This window comes from Tetrao urogallus, assembly GCF_951394365.1.
Source record: "Tetrao urogallus genome assembly, chromosome: Z".
Taxonomy (NCBI): domain Eukaryota; kingdom Metazoa; phylum Chordata; class Aves; order Galliformes; family Phasianidae; genus Tetrao; species Tetrao urogallus.
In genome coordinates this window covers 35,448,665-35,467,361 of record NC_136816.1, presented here as the reverse complement: position 1 = coordinate 35,467,361, position 18,697 = coordinate 35,448,665, and the positions used below count along the sequence as shown (strand labels likewise).

The 18,697-nt window shown below is 34.8% G+C and overlaps 1 protein-coding gene across 2 annotated transcripts; it reads right to left on the bottom strand.

Moving 5' to 3' along the window:
• Positions 1-1,730: 1,730 nt before the first annotated feature.
• Positions 1,731-18,697, bottom strand: GKAP1 (G kinase anchoring protein 1; the record flags this gene model as incomplete). Of its 2 annotated transcripts, XM_079548447.1 has the most annotated exons (12): positions 1,731-1,778; positions 2,361-2,417; positions 3,892-3,969; positions 4,851-4,921; positions 6,339-6,402; positions 8,562-8,663; positions 9,070-9,222; positions 9,922-9,944; positions 11,383-11,515; positions 12,167-12,244; positions 17,447-17,590; positions 18,485-18,697. In XM_079548447.1, 12 exons carry the CDS (start codon positions 18,695-18,697, stop codon positions 1,731-1,733), a joined length of 1,164 nt encoding a protein of 387 aa, XP_079404573.1. The 2 variants fall into 2 exon arrangements, with proteins under 2 accessions (XP_079404573.1, XP_079404574.1); XM_079548448.1 differs by lacking the exon at positions 2,361-2,417.

Here is an 18,697-nt window from a genome sequence, read left to right as displayed (position 1 = left end):
TACAGCAAACAATTTTGAGTTCCTATTCTGCCTTAGAATGCTATCTTCTTAAACAGTATCATTTCTTTCCTCTTGCTCTTTACCACTTTCTTCTATCTGTGCTTGTTTTCCCACTTTTTTTGTAAACGCTTGTGCAATTTTTCTTCATTAATTTCTGTTCCAATTGCAGGATTTATCTAAATTGGCTTAAACAAAACAGAAAAAGAGTTCACAGTGACTAGGCACTATTTTGAATCAAAGTGAAAATACCAATTCAAGTGAAGCTGAAACAAATCAAGAATATCATTAGATGGTCTTAGTTTAATGTTCTATCTGAAGTCAGCAATGCAGTTTTGAGTTTAGACAAGGTCTCACTCAGGTGGTTTGGCTACTGTACAATTTACATGTAAGATCCCCAGTGTTTTACTATTCCTTTTTTTTCCTTACATTCCTTTTATTCCTGCATATTAAAACCAAAATGTAACACATTTTTGATAACCAGGTTTTAACATAGGAAAAGTGAAAGAGTATAGAACTCTGTTTTTGAAGGATCTTTAGAAAAACAACTATCCATGTATTAGCCAGAACAAAGGTTATAACTGTTTGTTTAGATGCAGTTAAAGGGATTAAGTTAAAAAAAAAAAAAAAAAAAAAAAAGCTGCATAATAAATTGTTGCTGAGTAGACAACAATGATCTTCTACTGACCACTATGTGGACATATTGCCATACAGGAAAACATGAGCATAATACACTGTTATATCTGAATCAGAGGGCAACATCTTGTTAGCTCATCAGCAATTCCAACAAATAAAATGCTTGTGTCTCGCTTTCAGTGGGATTTTTCTTTACTCTATGGAAGCATTTGATAGAAATAGAGCCCCAAGATTCTGAACTGTAATTAACAATAAGTACACACTCAACGCTTAGTAAAAAAAATAATTTTCTAAAAAATATTTTATTATCCTGGGTAGTTAACAAGAATTTTGCATTTGTACCTAAGCCCTATATATTTTTGTTGTTTTGATTCACAATAATATTTTCTAGTCTATAATTTATTTTTTTTTTAAGTAATACTTTGTCATGTTGATCCCAGAAATTTTGCTTCTCCAGATCTGCTGTGTACATTCCCTGTACTTCGCCTTCTATCTTTCCTCCATGCTCTTGGTCTCCTTAACCTGTTGTAGAGAGCTTCTTTTTTCTTCTGGGCAAAGACACCTCAGTTTCCCCTACTTAAGACCTTGTTTTTTCCCTTGAAATTAATTCCTAATTTCAGCATGAAAAACTTCCAGATGTAAATTTTTTTAAAACACCTATCATAAAAGTAGTATAGGAGCTATGCAGTGTAAGCATGTTCAAAGAACAGGAGCCTTTTTCTCTTTCTTTTACCTTTATCACCTCACCTTTGCTTAAATTCAGATTAAGTGAACCTTAAGTGAAGCTATCTAATTTGAAAAATCTACAGAAGCAAGAATTCAAACACAGAAATGCAAGAGTAAGTTTTATTGAATGACGAAAAACTAACGGCATTACAGTAAAGTTTGAGCTTTGCCAGAATACTAGTTTTCTCACTTTTCTTTAGCAGAAAGCGCAACAAATCAAGTTTTCAGAATGTTAATTAAACTAGTATTTATTATTTTTTCTTCAAAAACTGCATAGTTGAGCAGTTGTACAACAAATACATGAATTTCTGCAAAACCCTGAAGAAAGATTTACTTTTTTTTTTCTGTATTGAATCTGGTGGCAGAGGAGATCACCTGTATTGGTCAGATTCTGAGTGCTTTTTCCCTCTTTTCCCACTCTGTAAAAGAATAAAAACAAACATATAGTTAATAAGTAGACTTGACATTTTCTATCTGCAGTTATTTTTTATACTGAAGCAGCATCAATTAGCAAGGAAAAAAGGCTAGTTTTTTTAAACTACACAAACATTATGGGACATGAGCCCATCTGAACACCAGGTAAATAAATGAAAACAGTCGAGGTACTTAAATGATAGATAATTGACAAATTAGATAAAAGGGACCTAGTTCAAGGCCACCTGCTGTGGGGCTAAGAAACCATCCAGCCTGCCTTTGAATGACCCCAGAGATGGGGGCATCCACAGCTTCTCTGGGCAGCCAGTGCCAGAGCCTTACCACCCTTGGAGAAAAGTATTTCCACCTTACATCTAACCTAAATCTCCCCTCTTTTAAAGTGCTCCCCCTTGTCTTAGTATTATCCGCCCACATAAAAGATGCTCTCCAAATGATCAAAGATGACAGACTGGAGTAGCACTAACATCAGCTGGCTTCTTCGGCTCCTTTGCAGGCATCCTGTCTGGTCCTACAGAGCTGTGTGTGTCAAGTTTGTGCAAGTGAACCACAACTTATGCTTTCTATACCTTTGGTAGCACATCTTTTTTCCAAACTCTGGCAGTAGGCACACAGGCCTTTAACATCTGGTGATAAAAAATACACTTATTTATTTCTTATTTATTACTATTTTTTCTAATTTTTAACACACATTTTTGGTTTATTATTTTTTGAAATGTGTCCTCCTGATTCAGAACAATTTTCAATTAAGAAAGTGGGCACAGTATCATCAAAACACAATATCACAAAAATAAAAAGTGTCATCCCGGTCTCCATGCATAGATTGCAGTGGAGAATAATAAAAGCAGAAACAATCCCTGCATAGCAGATAAAACTATTTTCTTAAAAGAAGCAAATTAACAAGAAAAACGGGGGGAAAAAAGAAAAAAAAAAAGGAAAAAAATTATTATGATGGATAAAGAAAGAAATATAGCAGGATTTGGAAAGATTAAATCATATAATAGAGGTGAGCAGAGATATAAAGAGTGGCAGGAAGATGATTTTGGAGTAATAACAATGCACATAATGAAAGCCACATTTTTTAATAAAGTCTCTGCTGTTACTCTGTTAATCCTGCTTATTATAGGTAATCAAAAAATAAATTCTTACTGAAAATGGTCTGGTTACAAATAAGTACTAAACGCTAGCAAAATACAATTGTTGTAAGAACAGTGATATGAATAAATTTGACAGTAACAGATTTACTTTATTTACAATATTATTTTCAATCAGCAGAATGCGCACTCAGCTTCACCATAAAGCTTGTCTATAAGGGGCTGAACTACCTGCATTTGGCACTGCTGCAGGATAGCTGTAAGCAGCAACTTCCTTACTTATGGTAAAGGACAGGTGGAGGAAAAGTCAACAGAAAAAGACAGGACACTTACTAACCAAGATAATGCTAGATTATTTGTGTAATGGAAGAAGACAAGCTACTGAGGCTACAGGACTATCTGAAGAGCTCCTATCATATAATAAATGCAGGCTGTCCCTGCAACCTACACAGAAAGTCACAGCCAAAGGAAAAATACTAAGACGTGCAAAGCCATGGCCACATACACAGCCTCAATCTCCTGGGATCAAATATTTGCTGTTTTCAAAAAAAGCCAGAATGTTAAGCATCATACTATTTATATAGCAGTTAACATAAATTCACTAAACATCATTTCCATTAGTTACTGAAGATATTAGAAGTTGAACGTGCAGTCAGGAAGACAATGAATTTTAACATAACTTGATATAAATTTCCTACAAACATTTGTATAGAGCAGAACTGTAAAACAGAAATGAGGAAAAAATGTGGCAAAAAAAGCCACCTTTATGAAGTCTGTTGTTAGTGCACACAGACACAGAATAGGAAAAGAACATCTTGCTTTCACTATTTACCAGCATAGTTCAAGTTTCAAGGTACAAAACAGAATTCTACTTGCCAAATCTTTCTTTGTTTTGATACGACGTCCCTCTCCCCAGCCCAGTCCCCAACTACAGCTTGAACTAATTATATTTTAAATTAAAAAGATCAGTTACTAACATACTTAACTGTATGTAAAATAACAATACCTGGTATTTTGTTAATTCTGCCTGCAGCAGCTTCACTTTGGACCTTTCTTGCTCTAATGCAGCATGAAGTGTAGTTACCTAAAAATGTATAGAATACTGATTTATAAAGCATGCTTCACAATTTTACATCAGTGTAAGTCATTAAGTCATCAGTGATACATGCTGGATTCAAGGGGAAAAGCAAGTAAACGTGTGTGATTGCACATCAACTAAAGTACAAGTAAAATATTCTTTAACAACCATTATTTCCCACACAACATTTACAATATTCACTGGTTTACCTTATGTTACATGAAAGCCATAAAGTCAGAAACCCTTCTGACTTTTGGACTTCGCTGTAATTTCTTCCACAGAACACTTAACTGATGCATGTGACACAGCAGAGATAAGATTAATACGTCATGTTTAAAAATCAGTACCATGTTATATAACATTAAGTGGGCTAAAGGCTTAAAAGTAAGAGTAGCTGCAAACCAAAACTAAGCATAAAAATCTTGAGTGCTCTTCACTATGATGGCTTGCCAACAGTCACGTCTGCGAGTTATTGGTAGCTCACTTTTATTCACAGACCAGCATTTTTCAAAGTAGAGACTAGAGATAGCAAACAGCAAGGAAGGGAGGAAGGAAGGAAGGAATGAAGGAACTAGAACTAATGGCAGCAATAAAAAAATCCACAAAAACAACCATCAGGAAAGAAACATCTTTTGAACACCTTTCAGAACTTCCTATCTCTAGTTACAAAGGGATGATATTCCAAATTTACTGTTGAATGCAGAGTCTGCTGTCTCAACAGAAGAAAAAAACTAAGTGATTAGTAATAGCAGAGATACAAGTTCTCTGACACATACTGGGCTGTGCTAATGAATGTAACATCTTCTGGTTAAAGTTTTGGTTTCAGTTTCCTCCTATGACTGCTTTAACCAGCATTTTTTAAATGCAAAAAAAAAATCCTTGCTTACCTGTAAGGTCAATTCATTTTTTATAATTTGCAATTCATCCACCTGTAGGAGTATTTCTGCTTTATCTTTCACTACAGAGAGAAAGAAACAGCATGAGAATTTTTCTGTATTTGCAGGTCTTCATCTCTAACAGCACTGTGATATCAAAAGTAATTGTTAGTTGCCAGTGCCATTAGTAGCAGCTCAGTAAGTTCTGAAGATTAAACCCCAATCTTGCACTACTTACCCATACTTAACCCTGTAAGCAGCAAGGATTTTTAGAGACATTCACTGTGAAAGAAGTCCATAAGAAAATTTTGAATTAAAAGCTTCACGTGAGCCCAGTCACAGCCACAGAAGTTTACACTAGTATTACGTATCTACTTAAATACGGATCTGTTTAAATTAGTTAGCACCTATGAAGTATCTGTGGATAAATTAAAATTCTCAATATAAATAAAGTAAGCTTTTTTCAGGGCTCAATTTTGCCATGGACTGTCTATCCCAATGGAATATAGAATAGCCTCAGTCGATGCAAGATCAGATCCGGTAAAACCACAAAATTGCTTTCGTTTATTCTACATTAATACTCCATATACATAGAGAAAGCCTTCAGAACCTCACTTCTTTACTCTCACATGATAAAGACATTTCTTGACTCAGAGACTGACCTGAAGTAATAAAGTCTGATCAGCTAAAATTTGCACTGCTCAATCATCTTAATATTTCAACCAGCTTAGCTTGCTTATAAGCAGACTTTACATTAAAAAAAAACCCTAGATTTCTGAGTTAAGAAGGGCTAACTGATAATCTGCATTCAAGAGCCAAATTAAGAAATTGAAAAGCAAACACAATTTTGTAAGAAAATTAGTATCATAGACCGAACCAAACCATCATGCAAGATTAGGGATATTAAAGGATAATTATGCATAGCAAGTATAAATTTACTAGAATATTTACATACGTGGATCTAAGTATATATGTATGTATATATTTTTTTTCAATCTTTGACAGAAAATTAATTACAGGGAACTACAGAGTTATAACAGAGAACTACCAGAGTTTCACATATGATACTCTGGTTAGGTGTCCCTATTGAATGTATGGTAAAAGACTTGTGTCCAACAGTTTAAAGCACAGCTTGCATAGATACAAGAACTGAACATTTACCATTATCTGAGATACTTGATGCAAGATCAGTCCAGAACAGATCAAGTCATTAGCAATACACAGTTTAACTCAAAGTGTCACTAAAACCGTAACTGAGCAGCTCAAATTTCACAGAAAAGTATCAGAATGCAACGAATTTTTGATGGTATAATATCAGATATGCGTAGATGTGTGGAGATATGTGTAGTTCAAACGCGTTATTTCACTGGAGTTGCTGCAAATCAATAGCCTTCTAGTTCCTTATAGCTGTCACTGTGCCCACTTATTTTTAAAAATCTGATTTGAAAGTTCCTTCTAGGTTTTCAAAAGAGCTCCCAAGTTTCCTGATGGATCTCTTACTTTCACCTTCCTGCAGCATCTTCAGAAGCTGTGCATTTCTTGCTTTTACTTCTTTATATTTCACCTGTGTGAAAGAAAATAAATTATTACCTGTATACACTATAAAAAGGCATTCTTTAAAGAACCATGACTCAAAGGTTTCAGAATTGAAAATTATGACTGCTGCAGAGAATTAAAACAGCCAAAGTAATAAATACATGACAGGAAAAATGGGTTAATAGCAAAGTAAATAAATTAAGGCAAGCACAGGTTTTAATGAAATTTAGAATAAGAAAGTTTCGTCACTGGGAACCACAATTTAGATCTGGCTAAACCTGTATATAGGCCCATTGCATCAGAAGCTTTAAGGCTTCTCCAAAAAAAAAAAAGCATATATCGCATAATTATAAAACTTTCTGGACAATATAAATGGTTTGTCATATTACTTGGTGTATAGGATAAGATCTCACTGTTCTACTGATAATTTTATAATTCACAGTTCTTAGTTACAGTTTCCTTATTAACTCTTTCCACCTCAGGAATTCCTCTCCTTCCTTTTTTTATTTATGGTTTTTAACTACACTTTTTCATAAGGCAGTCTTTTCCTTAACTGATCACCACTGTCAGCAGTAACCATATATCTTAATTGTAAACTTTCTTTTTCTGTCACAAAGCCGTTCACTAAGAAGTTACATATCCTTTTTTTCTTCAATAAAGAATCTACCACTTCTCATTTAATATCATATCGGATCTCAAAAAACAATCTTACTTCCCCCAAATAGTTGTTTACCTTCCAGTCAATTGCAAACATGAAAAAAGCTATTAGTATGGGTAGTGCAGTGCCCTCTTACTTAGTGCCATGGAACTATGCACATGTGCATAAGCTTATCATGTGCAGCTCCCCCAGAGTTAGTGCGTTCTTTGTTTTTGTTCTTTTTGAACATTCCTTTTAAACAGAACCTTCAACTCCACTGTACCAAAACACTGTAACACAACCACAGACAATAATGAGAGTGCTTTCTAACAGATGCAGCATTTAAAGTTTCAAAAACATGCACTTATGCAAGACCTTTTATGGCCACAAGCAGTATGAGAGTCTCTAGATAAGTTCTGAAAAATCAAGCAGCTGTTTTTAAAAATCAATCATGCATCACCTCACCAATATCCTTATGCATTGTGTTGATTCTGCCAAATGCAGTAACGTGCTAATATTGTAAATCCATATCACTTTATAGCTCAAAAAAATTTCACACAGGGAGTCCAACTCTAGCACGTGGTGAAAACAGCTTCTAGTGAAATTCATGCCTAAGTAAAACTTCTCTGAAGCAAAAGAACACTTCCAGAATCAACCTGCTCAGTCTACCCTAAGCATGAATACAAGTCATACTAAAATAATTTGAAAGCAATTCCACACTACTTTATTTTGTTACAATATCTGTCACACAAGAATGTTTTGCCCTTTTTTCTCTACACACTACCAAGACAATGCTAACATTACCTGAAAACATGGAAGCAACTAGTCATTTTCCCCAGATATTCTGACAATACCTTATAATTATTATTTTCCTTACATGTTTTAGCATGTACTGAATCCTATTTCAATTTTACTTGTGTCTAATAGGAATACAGGACTCCAATCTTGCCATACTAAAGCTTTACAGGAGTCCTCTTAAACCTGACAAAATATTCACTCTTTCAGTGTTGTCTTTCAGCACTTCAGGTAATGGACTGAATCTCCAAAGAAAAAAATGAAAAAAACCACAAAAAATCCAATCCTATATGTAGTTCTTAAATACAAGGAAAGCTTAGTCTTAGTTAAATGTAAATTCAATAAATAAATAAATAAATAATATAAATTGGAAAAGACCAAAGAAAATCCAACTTCCTGCTCCAAGAAGAGCTAACTTCTGAGTAAGGACTTTTTTTTTTTTTTTTTTTTTTTTTTTTTTTTTTTTTTTTTTTTTACAATAAACAACGCAGCAATACTAGAAGCAACTAGTAGCAGATTTACCAGAGAGGAAGTTTGTCTGGATGCTTTGTCTTGATTCTTCTAATTATTTTTAAATCCTTAACTTACCAAGAAAGACTACTTCACATGATAGTAGAAGAATAATTTTGCTCTGTAAAGATAATCTGAGACCAAGCTAAACTATCTCTACAGATTATTACACACTTAGAATATGTATTAAGATGTGACTGAAGTTAGATTTTGTTTACTACTTGAAGTTATTATAAGCTACATACCTCCCACTGAGTTATTATATTTTTAAGTTGCTGAATTTCTGCATCTTTCTTTTCAAGCTCGAATTTTAGTTGTTCTGTTTTTCCATCTTTCATACCACTCTCCTGTAAACAAGGAAGCATCATTTGTTAATAATGGAGCAATTTGAATTTGACTCCTGTGAAAGGCAACTTGTTTCTTTTTACTGTAAACTAGGATCATTGATGAAAATTAGGTAAGTATACCTGCACAAATGCCAGAAGAATAAATAAGAAATGCAGGAATAGATATTGGCATGTTCTGTGGGGCAATTATTTGAATCACATTTGATTTAAATATCTTTTCCAATAGACAAAAGTATTAAAAACAGTGTTGCAGGTTTTTAATATTTGGTTGCTTTTGTCTTTGTTATTTTTAATTGTTGTTTATTTTAAGATTATCATGCTTTTGATTAGTGTTTTCTTCCACTTAGGTGCTCTTTTCTAATTGTTAGACACTTCTTCACTTGAGAGTGACTCCCCTTTTACATGCCTGGTTGTGCTCATGAGATGTGCAGTTATCTATTTCATTGCAATCAGTGAGCTGGTTTCTCCTTTTCTCTCTTTCAAGTATTTTATGAACATCATCTTCCAGCTTATGGAAAAATCCTCCATCATTCATCAGAGTCTGAGAAGAGATTGGTTCCTGTTAAAAGTAAGTATTGTAACAGATTTCCCTTCATACAAATTAATAATGAGATAAAAACAACATGCTTTAAAAATAGCTTAAGTAATGGAAAAAAAGACAACATTCTGATTTATTTATTTAAATCTCATAGATCCTGAGAATATTCTTACTTCCACCTAGAGAATATGATACTAAATGAAGAGCCTAGAAATTAAAAGCCAACATTTAACTGATTATGAATTTGACAGAAACATGAAATTAGAATTTTATACATAGTGCAAAAGCACTATGCTGTCACTGATTTGTTTCACTTCACTGTCAACTATTCTTCCTGCTAAGTGTCTTTATGTTTGTGCACTGAGCCAGAGCATGATAGCATTACAGCAATTTCTTACCTGATTTGCTTCTCTTTTTCTCTACAACAGTCTTTTTTTTTTTTTTTTTAAACATTCTTTTACATTTGCAAGTTGGATCAAAGTTTGAGATTTTCAGAAAACTAAATAAACAGGCACTAGCTCTAAGAAAGCCAATGCTATATTGCCAAATGCTGTACCTACAGACATAAATCTCTATTAAATATGCATCTGTAAAATTTTTCTAAATGCAAAGAAGTCACTTTGGAAATAGTGGTAGTTTGGCAATACAGAGAGTGCCTGAGTAATTACCTCCTAAACATAAGAATTATACTAACTCATTTAATAAAAAATTCAGACTTACCTCATGTTTTTTAGCAACATTATCTGAAAAGAACAGAAAGAAAAAAGTACAGTAAGTCTCTCAAATCTTATATTGTTTGCTATTAAAACAAGCTATTTTGAAAACAATAGTGGAGTTCCTCAATGTTAACCCACCTCTAAAAGCCGTGTTAAAAAAGGAAAAAAAGCATTTAAGGGAATGCAGCATCTCCCTTACAAGAAAAGGCTGATGGAGATGGGTCCCTTTAGCTTGAAGAAGAGGAGAATGAGGGATAACCTCATTAATGCTTATAAGTAAATACAGGGTGAGTGTCATGAGGATGGAGCCAGGCTCTTCTCAGTGACATCCAATGACAGGACAAGGTGCAATGGGTGCAAGCTGGAACATAGGAGGTTCCACTGAAGAAAAAGAAAAAACTTTTAAACAGTGATGGTGACAGAGCACTGGAACAGGCTGCCCAGAGAGATTGTGAGGTTGCCTTCTCTGGAGACACTCAAAGCCCGCCTAGATGCATTCCTGTCTGATCTGATCTAGGCGTTCCTGCTCCAGCAATGGGATTGGACTAGATGATCTTTTGAGGTCCCTTCCAATGCCTGACATTCTTTGATTAGAAGCAAGGATTATGAAGTATGGTTGGGGCTGATCCCTATATTGGTATCCCCATCCTTCTTACTACTAAAAGCAAAAGCAGCATCCCTCATGCATCTGCTTCGCTTAAAGTGGAAGACAATGACTTTGGTACATAAACTTACTATTTGGTTGTTACTGTTCTTAAAGTCTATTTAGGCATGTTTTTCACTGTATATCTGAATGCCTTTCATTCTTTTGAATTAAGATATTAATGCTGTGCTATCAGTCTTTTTCCTATATTCAGATTCTCTGAAAATATTGTTATTTAGATAAAAATATCCTTAGGAAGAAACCTTAAAAAATAAATTACTTTCTTCCTTTTCCAGACTCTACCTTTATTTCTTCAGTAAAATCCACAACCTCTGCCCTACAGAAACAGATGAAAGAATTCTAAACATGTAAAAATGAGCATATACAAATACTTTCAATATTTAATGAAAGACAGTATTGAAGAAAGGCAAATAGTGACTTGCTATTACTCAGATCTGAAAAACTCAGTTGCCTGAGGAGACTAAACTCAGTACACCCCACAAAAATCAAACAAAGAACAAACACAAAACAAAAACAGTAACATCGATTTATAAAGATATTACGTGAATCTACCTCCCACCCCAGGGATACATGAAATTATGTTTTCTGTAACCTCTTCCTTTTTTTTTTCCTGATAATTTAACTTGCACATTACATAATGAACGCTTAGCTTTTAGATTTAGTGTTAAATATTAGCTCCAACTCATTTAGAATTTGTTCAAACGCTACATTAATGAACAAAGACAGAAGGGCATTTTGCTTTTAGTATACACACTATCAAAATTCCAAGTAGAACAGCTCACACAGCATGATAAGGCATACCTATATTACTTTCTGACTGAAAATCTTTCAGGGACACAGTGAGAGGTTTGTCTTTTCCTTGCTGGTTCTTTCTTTTTTCTTTCTTATTCACAGACTTTGACTGAGGTGGAGTACATTCACTGTTCTCATATTCCTAGAAGAATAAAGTCCCACTGGTATAATTTTCTTCAATAACTTTTTTTTTTTTTTTTTTTTTTCCCCTGAAGCATTATAAAGGAAAAATATGGTGATGATATACAAAAGGAAATTTTAGCCTCAACAGCAATTACAGGCTTCATATTGGTTTAAAGACTGTAAGGTGCCTATGAACAATTAAGCATCCATTCTGCTTTCTGAAGTAAAGTATCGCTCTTCACTAAACAGCAAAAAATCAAACTGAGAATATAATGCAGTGAAATGCAGGAAGGCAGAATGCTAAATATACAGTGTAAGTTAGCACTTCCTATTTAAAAAAAAAAAAAAAAAAAAAAAAAACAAGCAAAAAAACAGGCCCACTGTATCTTTATTTTATTCTCAAAATACGCTTACTCATCTAGGAGGAGTTAAGAGCTATTAGCACACAGCAATGCTCTATCAGTTGACTTTATCTCCTATTAAAATCAGACAGGCTGTTAAATGATATCCATTTGAATCTGCACACCACCTCCCCCCACATCTGCATTAATATTTTTAACAAATTATCACTGTTCCAGATGTACAGCACTTTAAAGAGTGATTTACTTTACTTTTAAAACTCAATTTCAAAGTTCTAATGTTGTCAAATCAGGATGAATCCTACAAATACCTTTTTGTGCTCTTCATATTCCAGTTTGCTTAGCAGCAATGCTTTTTCAAGATCAGCTTCAAACATTTCAGATGTCAGCTGAACAAAAGAATTAACATTGTGACTAGCTTGTTAACAACAAAAAGCCTCTAAGACCACATTAAAATTTCTGTTCTGATATGTATATTGGCAGAGTTGGCAAAAAGCTTCATTGGTAACGATACATGGCATTATCAACAATAAAATAACTTGCTCTGTAAAACTGCATAATAGATGCACTACCGGCTATATGCTTACAAATATCTATGGAATATAGTTTCCACCCTGAAGATCTATTTATATTAGATTACTTTTTTTTTTTCCCCTAGGATTTAGTCTAAAAGGAAAATCAGATGTGAAGGGATGAAAAGTGTCATCATAAAAGAAGATCTCTGTTCTGTGTAAGCATCCTGTCGTTTTCGTTGTTTGAAACATCGCACAGATAAGGTGATTTTCACCTTGAAGATGCATGTTTAAATAATTTAAATGAGAGGTCAAATTCACCAAAAACACCGAATTGGAAAGCCATTTTTACACTTCAAATTCCAGCACAATTTATCCTTTTGATGCCATAAAGGACTTAATTTCTCTTTACTAATCATAACGTCTTTCTCAGCATTCTATCTTGACTTAGCCACCTTCCTTCAGAAAAGTAAATGATGTCCCCATAATCAGCATCCGTACTTTTAAGGAGTTCCCACAATTGGTGACGATTCAGTCCCTTGAACTTTATGAAACTCACAGCTTTGACAACAGTTTGCATGGCACCCATTTTTAAAACTTTTGCACATAAATTTTCTTGGTGCTTGATGCAATGATATTTCATCAAACCTGAGTTTCAGGTTGTGATTGCATCATCTTCTATTAATTTCTTTAGTCTTTTTTTTTCTTTTAAAAAAAAAACCAATCACCACGGAGGTCACCATCAGTAGCATACCAGACACGTTGACAAAGGTTAAAAAATAAATCACATTAATGCAATTTTTTACTGCTTCATATGAATCAAGAGATTTAGCTGTGTCTTCAAATAGTACCAAAGAAGCCATTTCTTCACATTTGTTATCAATAACTCTAATGAAGATGGTGAGTTGAGCCATATCTGTAGTATCTGTACTTTCATCTGCTAACAAATAATAATACATGAAGATAACAGTTTTACTTTCCAAAAATTTTTAAAAGTAAATTTTGCTATTTTTTCAGTTCACCTGGCAGCATCACTCTGGTGAGACAAACTCATTTTTAGGAAAATCCACCTTTTTTTTTTTTTTTTTTAAACCAGTATACATTGTATCTGTCATGCTTTCCATACATTGCTTAACAGACTCACCATCAGGAAGGCTTTGATTTTTTTATTTTTATTTATTTATTTATTTTTTTCAATCAAACTTGCTATCATGCAACTAGCTTTTATAACAGAGGCCATTTGGGTTTTAACTTTGTAATATTTTATTGAGGTGACCTACTTTTTTCAGTTCCAATATTTTGTCTGTAAAGCATTCTTGATACACATCAAATTTGGCAGCGTGTTTCTGCGCGCAATATCTTTTCAAACTGCGATCTTTGACACAGCCTGCTTGCACATGAAGCACAGTGCCATGCCCACGTCCCAGGGGCAGGGCGCTGAGTGGAGCAGAGCTGCTGCCGTGATGACACAGCAGCAGGGGGCGCGGCCGCAGCGAGAGCTGTGCTGGACCGCATGCCGCCCGAGGTGGATGTACCTGGATCGATACAGTGATGTGCTGCCAAATGGAGCCTCTTCACCACAGCTTTCTCCTTTTCATAGCCAAAATGCTATTAATTAATCATTAACAACACCTACTTTACGTAGCGGGCTGTTGTTGTTGTTCTTTGTATTTTAAAGTAAGGTCCTTTACACGCATTCCATTATAAGAGCTGTTAGAGTGAAAAATTGACTTAATTTGCCTACTGTACTTCAACCAAGCTGAACTGAGTAGTGTACACTAGCTATCTAATCCTTAGAGCTTATGAGTGGTCATATGCTTAAAAGTAATTTATTACATGGTGTAAGCACAGGCATTCTCTGAAATTCTTATTCCACAATTCCTATAACCAGTCTTGTACATGAGAAAACAAAAAACCCTAGAAGACACTTTTCTTTGTTGTTTTTTTTTTTGTTTGTTTGTTTTTATTACCAGAGTAAACTTAAGTAATATTTAGAAATGAGATGGTTAAAACAAAGTACTCTCAAACTAAATTGTTACAAGACTTCACATAAGCTTCAAGATGCTGTCACTCCTAACTTTGAGCCTAGTTTGTGGCTTCAAGCTTAGTAACAACTGTTACAGTGTCACAGTGGAGAAGATTTTGATAGAGGAGGAGGTAAGGAAAGGCTTATAAGGTGGCACCTGCAGGAGAAGGTGAGGGGCTGGACTGTGCCTGACACTGCAGCTATAGCTGAGACTATCAGCCCAAGCTGGTGGTGCCGCTGAACAAGCTGGAGGACTTTAGCACCCCTATGAGAACAGCTTAGAGAAGGGTGGTAAGAACTAACCAAGTAAACCAGCCTCAGAGGCCTAACAGGAGGAGTGGAGTAGCAGCTTGATTGGGAGCCTACAAGTATGGTTTTCAGAGGATTGCTACCACACCCTGGTCTCCCATCTTCTGCACTGCTCACAGCTTTACCAAAGGGACAGAGTGCTGCGTGCAGCAAGGAGAATGGAAGACAAAAAGTAGGGATGAGATGCTCCATAGAGGCAGAGTGAGGTTTTCTCTGGTTTCTTTTTGAGGATTTTTTTCCAGGGTGAGGTATTCTGTTTCTGTTTGTTTAAAACTTGCCTGTTTTCTTTCAATACCAGAATCAGTAATGACAAGCTTGTTAACTGACAACAAATAAATTGATTAAAATTCCTCCAAAATCTGTGGACTGCTTTTGCCCATGGGAATTGCTGGATTCAATCTGACCATGGTAGTTATCTACCAAAAATTAGTAATTTCCTATTACTCTGAAAAGATCCATAGGAGCACAGAAAAGAACGGGAATGGAAAAAGGAAGAACCAAAACCAGAACAGCTGACATGAAAAAAACATGGTAAGCTCACAGTGAAGGTGAGATTGGCATTTATCACATACTGTGTTTAGGTAATAATTTAGCATACAAGATCCTAAATTATCAAGGATTTGTACAACCATTATGTTGTTACAAATATTAAACAAATATTAATATAGTGGAATCTCTAGTACAAAAATAATCTTATTAATTTACCTAGTAGTCATTCAGTTCAGGACAGAGCTGAGGGAAGCTGGCTGTGTTTACAACAAAGGTTACTACTTCCAAAGCTGAGCTGCAGCATAGACTTTTTCAAAGACAGTCATCAATGCCAAGGCCTTCTAAGCACATTCAATCTTGCTTCTATACGCTCTAAACAGACAGCTATAGGCCAACTATCACTGAAGCCTATACAAAATCCAGAAACCACATTCCTTTTCTCACATACTCGAGGCACATTTAATACCAATTTCTGGATACATGTAAAATCCCTCAAATTAACATCAATGCACAAAGCTCTTAAAGCAACTGAAGATGACAGACTAGTATTGTGGATTACATGTATAAAATAGCTTTGTGGTTCAGACAAATCTAACTTTTGAATTCAGGTAGACATCTAGAAAAGGAAAGTGTCAGCAGTATGATAATATGAAGGGTAAATATTCCAAAAGGAACACTTCACAGAGTAGAAGATGCAGCATTCCTTCCCATGGTATTGTTATGGAAGCAGGGAGCCATGGTTTCTCATCTGGTGTTGAACATCACCTTTATTACAGTATATCATTCAAATTTTACCTCTTTATTGATATTGTATTATTTGACAAAAGAAACTGACTAGTAGTTCATGCCTTCTGAATATGAAGAATTTAAATCTATATCTCCTCACTGTGGTAAACATGTAAATTGCAATTTGAGCCTACATGCTAATTGTGTTATTCAACACAGAGATTTTTCAAAGTCTTAAAGTACAATCTGTGTAACTTCACAAAAAGGAAATCAAAAGTTAATAACAATAACCAACATATGATGCAAGCTTGATTAAACTAAGGTAGTTGGGCAAACAAATCATTTTTTAAAAAGTGTTACAGATGTGCCATTTTGTTTGAGAGTTCTACATTTTTAAGTCTGCTGAACTTGCTTTGCAGCCATTGCCCAGACTTTCCCCTAATAATATGTAGTTTTCATATGCTTCAAACAGTTCTCATTTTCATCAACACAGCACATGCAGAGTGTCAGATTTTAGTACATACAGCTATTTTAGAAATAGGCACTTCATGGAAACTGTACGTAGATTCACACATTAAAATCTTTGATATCTGTGTGCTTTACATCCTGGGTGTGCACACTAGGACGACTGCGTCCAGCTCTGCAATAAAGAAATGTCAGCTTTCTAACCTGTCAATTGGGTTGACAAGTTCTGTTCCTGGATTTTGGTGACATTACTACTATGGTAATTGCTGTCCAGTTATTTTACAGAGAAAAAAAAAATCCAAGGCAACTTCACAGTGCATAGCCTAAATGTCAGTAGGATCTAAACGTTTATGATTGAGTTTACTTTGTCTAAGAATTTCACCATCCAATAATTAGACTAATATTCTCCTTTTTAACTGAAAAAATTGCTTCATAGCATGCAGAATATAAAAACATTTAAGGTACAGGTTTGTTTTGTTCAGTACATGAAGTAATTCTGAAGCTAATTAGCTCTGAAAATTTTCAAAGGAAATTTTAGATCATTAGTCCACCAATAGGACAAGCATCCAGAGTCCTGCAAAACATTACCACATTTAAGGAATCACCTATAATCAAAGCATTAGCAATGTTAAAAAAAAAAAAACACCCCAAGTCCCCCATCTGTCATTTTTTGTCAACATAGCTTTTTACATTTTTTTCTCAACTACAATAGGAGTCTTTTCAAGACAATATTTTCTGTTGAGATTGGAGATGAAAACCTCCATAAGTGAAAACAGCATCCTAGTAGCTGCTAGCATGCCAGTGTAGAAGTTGAATAAAAGTTTCAAAAATGCTCTTTAATTCCAGTTTGTGTCGCTTCTTTGCAATTCTTCTTAAAAGTTTGTGCAAAATTAAGTACTCTGAAAGGCAAACCAAGGCAGTCAAAACTGCACTCTCCACAATGAATTGAGGTGTCAGAAGATATACATAATGAACTACATCAAAAGAAAACAAATCTGCATAGCAGACAACTTCAACTACATACTTCAGGAAAGCCACAGACAATTGAATATAGTAAGCTGTACCTGTTCATCTCTTTGTCTCCACTCTTGCCAATTTTCTTCCTGATAGTCTTTCTGCATTGTAGCATGCAGTTTTTGTTCATGCTGAGATAGACAACCTCCATGGGAGGATTTCTGAGGAATCTTTTTAAAAGCAAGGTTTCTGAGCTGAAAAACAAAATTCCATTTCACCTTAATTGAAGTGTTAATACGAAAGAGCTTTAACTGACTAATAAAGGTATTCAGACACAGGCTAACAGAATTACATGTGTTTTACTCTTTTCTATAGCCTGGACTACGTTTTTGTTTAATCAAGTACAGTACGTACCATAATACAGATTTTTTTCTTAGTAGTAGATTAGAAACACCAGTCACACAACTTAAAATAAATATATCTTGGCAGGTGAAAATACTTTGAACAGATCTATGACATGCTTCAGTTTTCACATTGGTTCAGATATTACTGTGGGCTCACACCTGAACCAAATTAAATACCATACCAATGAACACGTGGTATACAGTCCTGGTATCAACCAACAGAGGAACTAGAGGTTCTGGTAGGAAAAAGAATTAGGTAGACAATCTTTAAAGCTTTTCAACACTCTAAAATCAGTCCTATTTAAGACCTATAATAAAATTGCCTTTAATTGCCGCACCACACGGAAATAACAGTGCGATCTTAATTCTTTACATAATTAAAAAGTTTGATAGTGAAAATCAAGTCAATTTTGGAACTCAGTGACATTCACTGGTAAAAGCACAGGCATTAACACACATTCTGTTCCCTCTATTTCACACGCAGGCACCACAAAAACAATCTAGTATCAATTTACAAACAGGAACTTCCTTATCCTGCTCTATAGTTTGAGCGATGTTTTTGTTTAATCAGACAAAGTACACACCAACTTGTACGAAGAACTATTTTGAAAAAGAAAAAAAATGCAATTTGATTCAGTAGAATTCCTTTCACAGAAAGAAAAACAGAGACTTCTCAGGGTCAGGAAAAAAAGGGTTTTTATCAGATAATAATACTATCCACTGGTGGAATTACAACCCTTTTACCTCATTGGCTTCACTCTGCTGCTGTTCTTTCTTTCTTCTCCTTTTCTCTCTTTTTTTCTCATTTGTAGAAGATCTACCCTCTAATGCTTGAGATTTACCAGCACCTTGGCCACTTCTGCCTTTTCCAGATTCTGAATCACTATCACTTTCCAGTTGCAGTAAGGCAAAACGAGATGCAGTGGTAGGAACTGAATTGATCACAACAGATGCCAT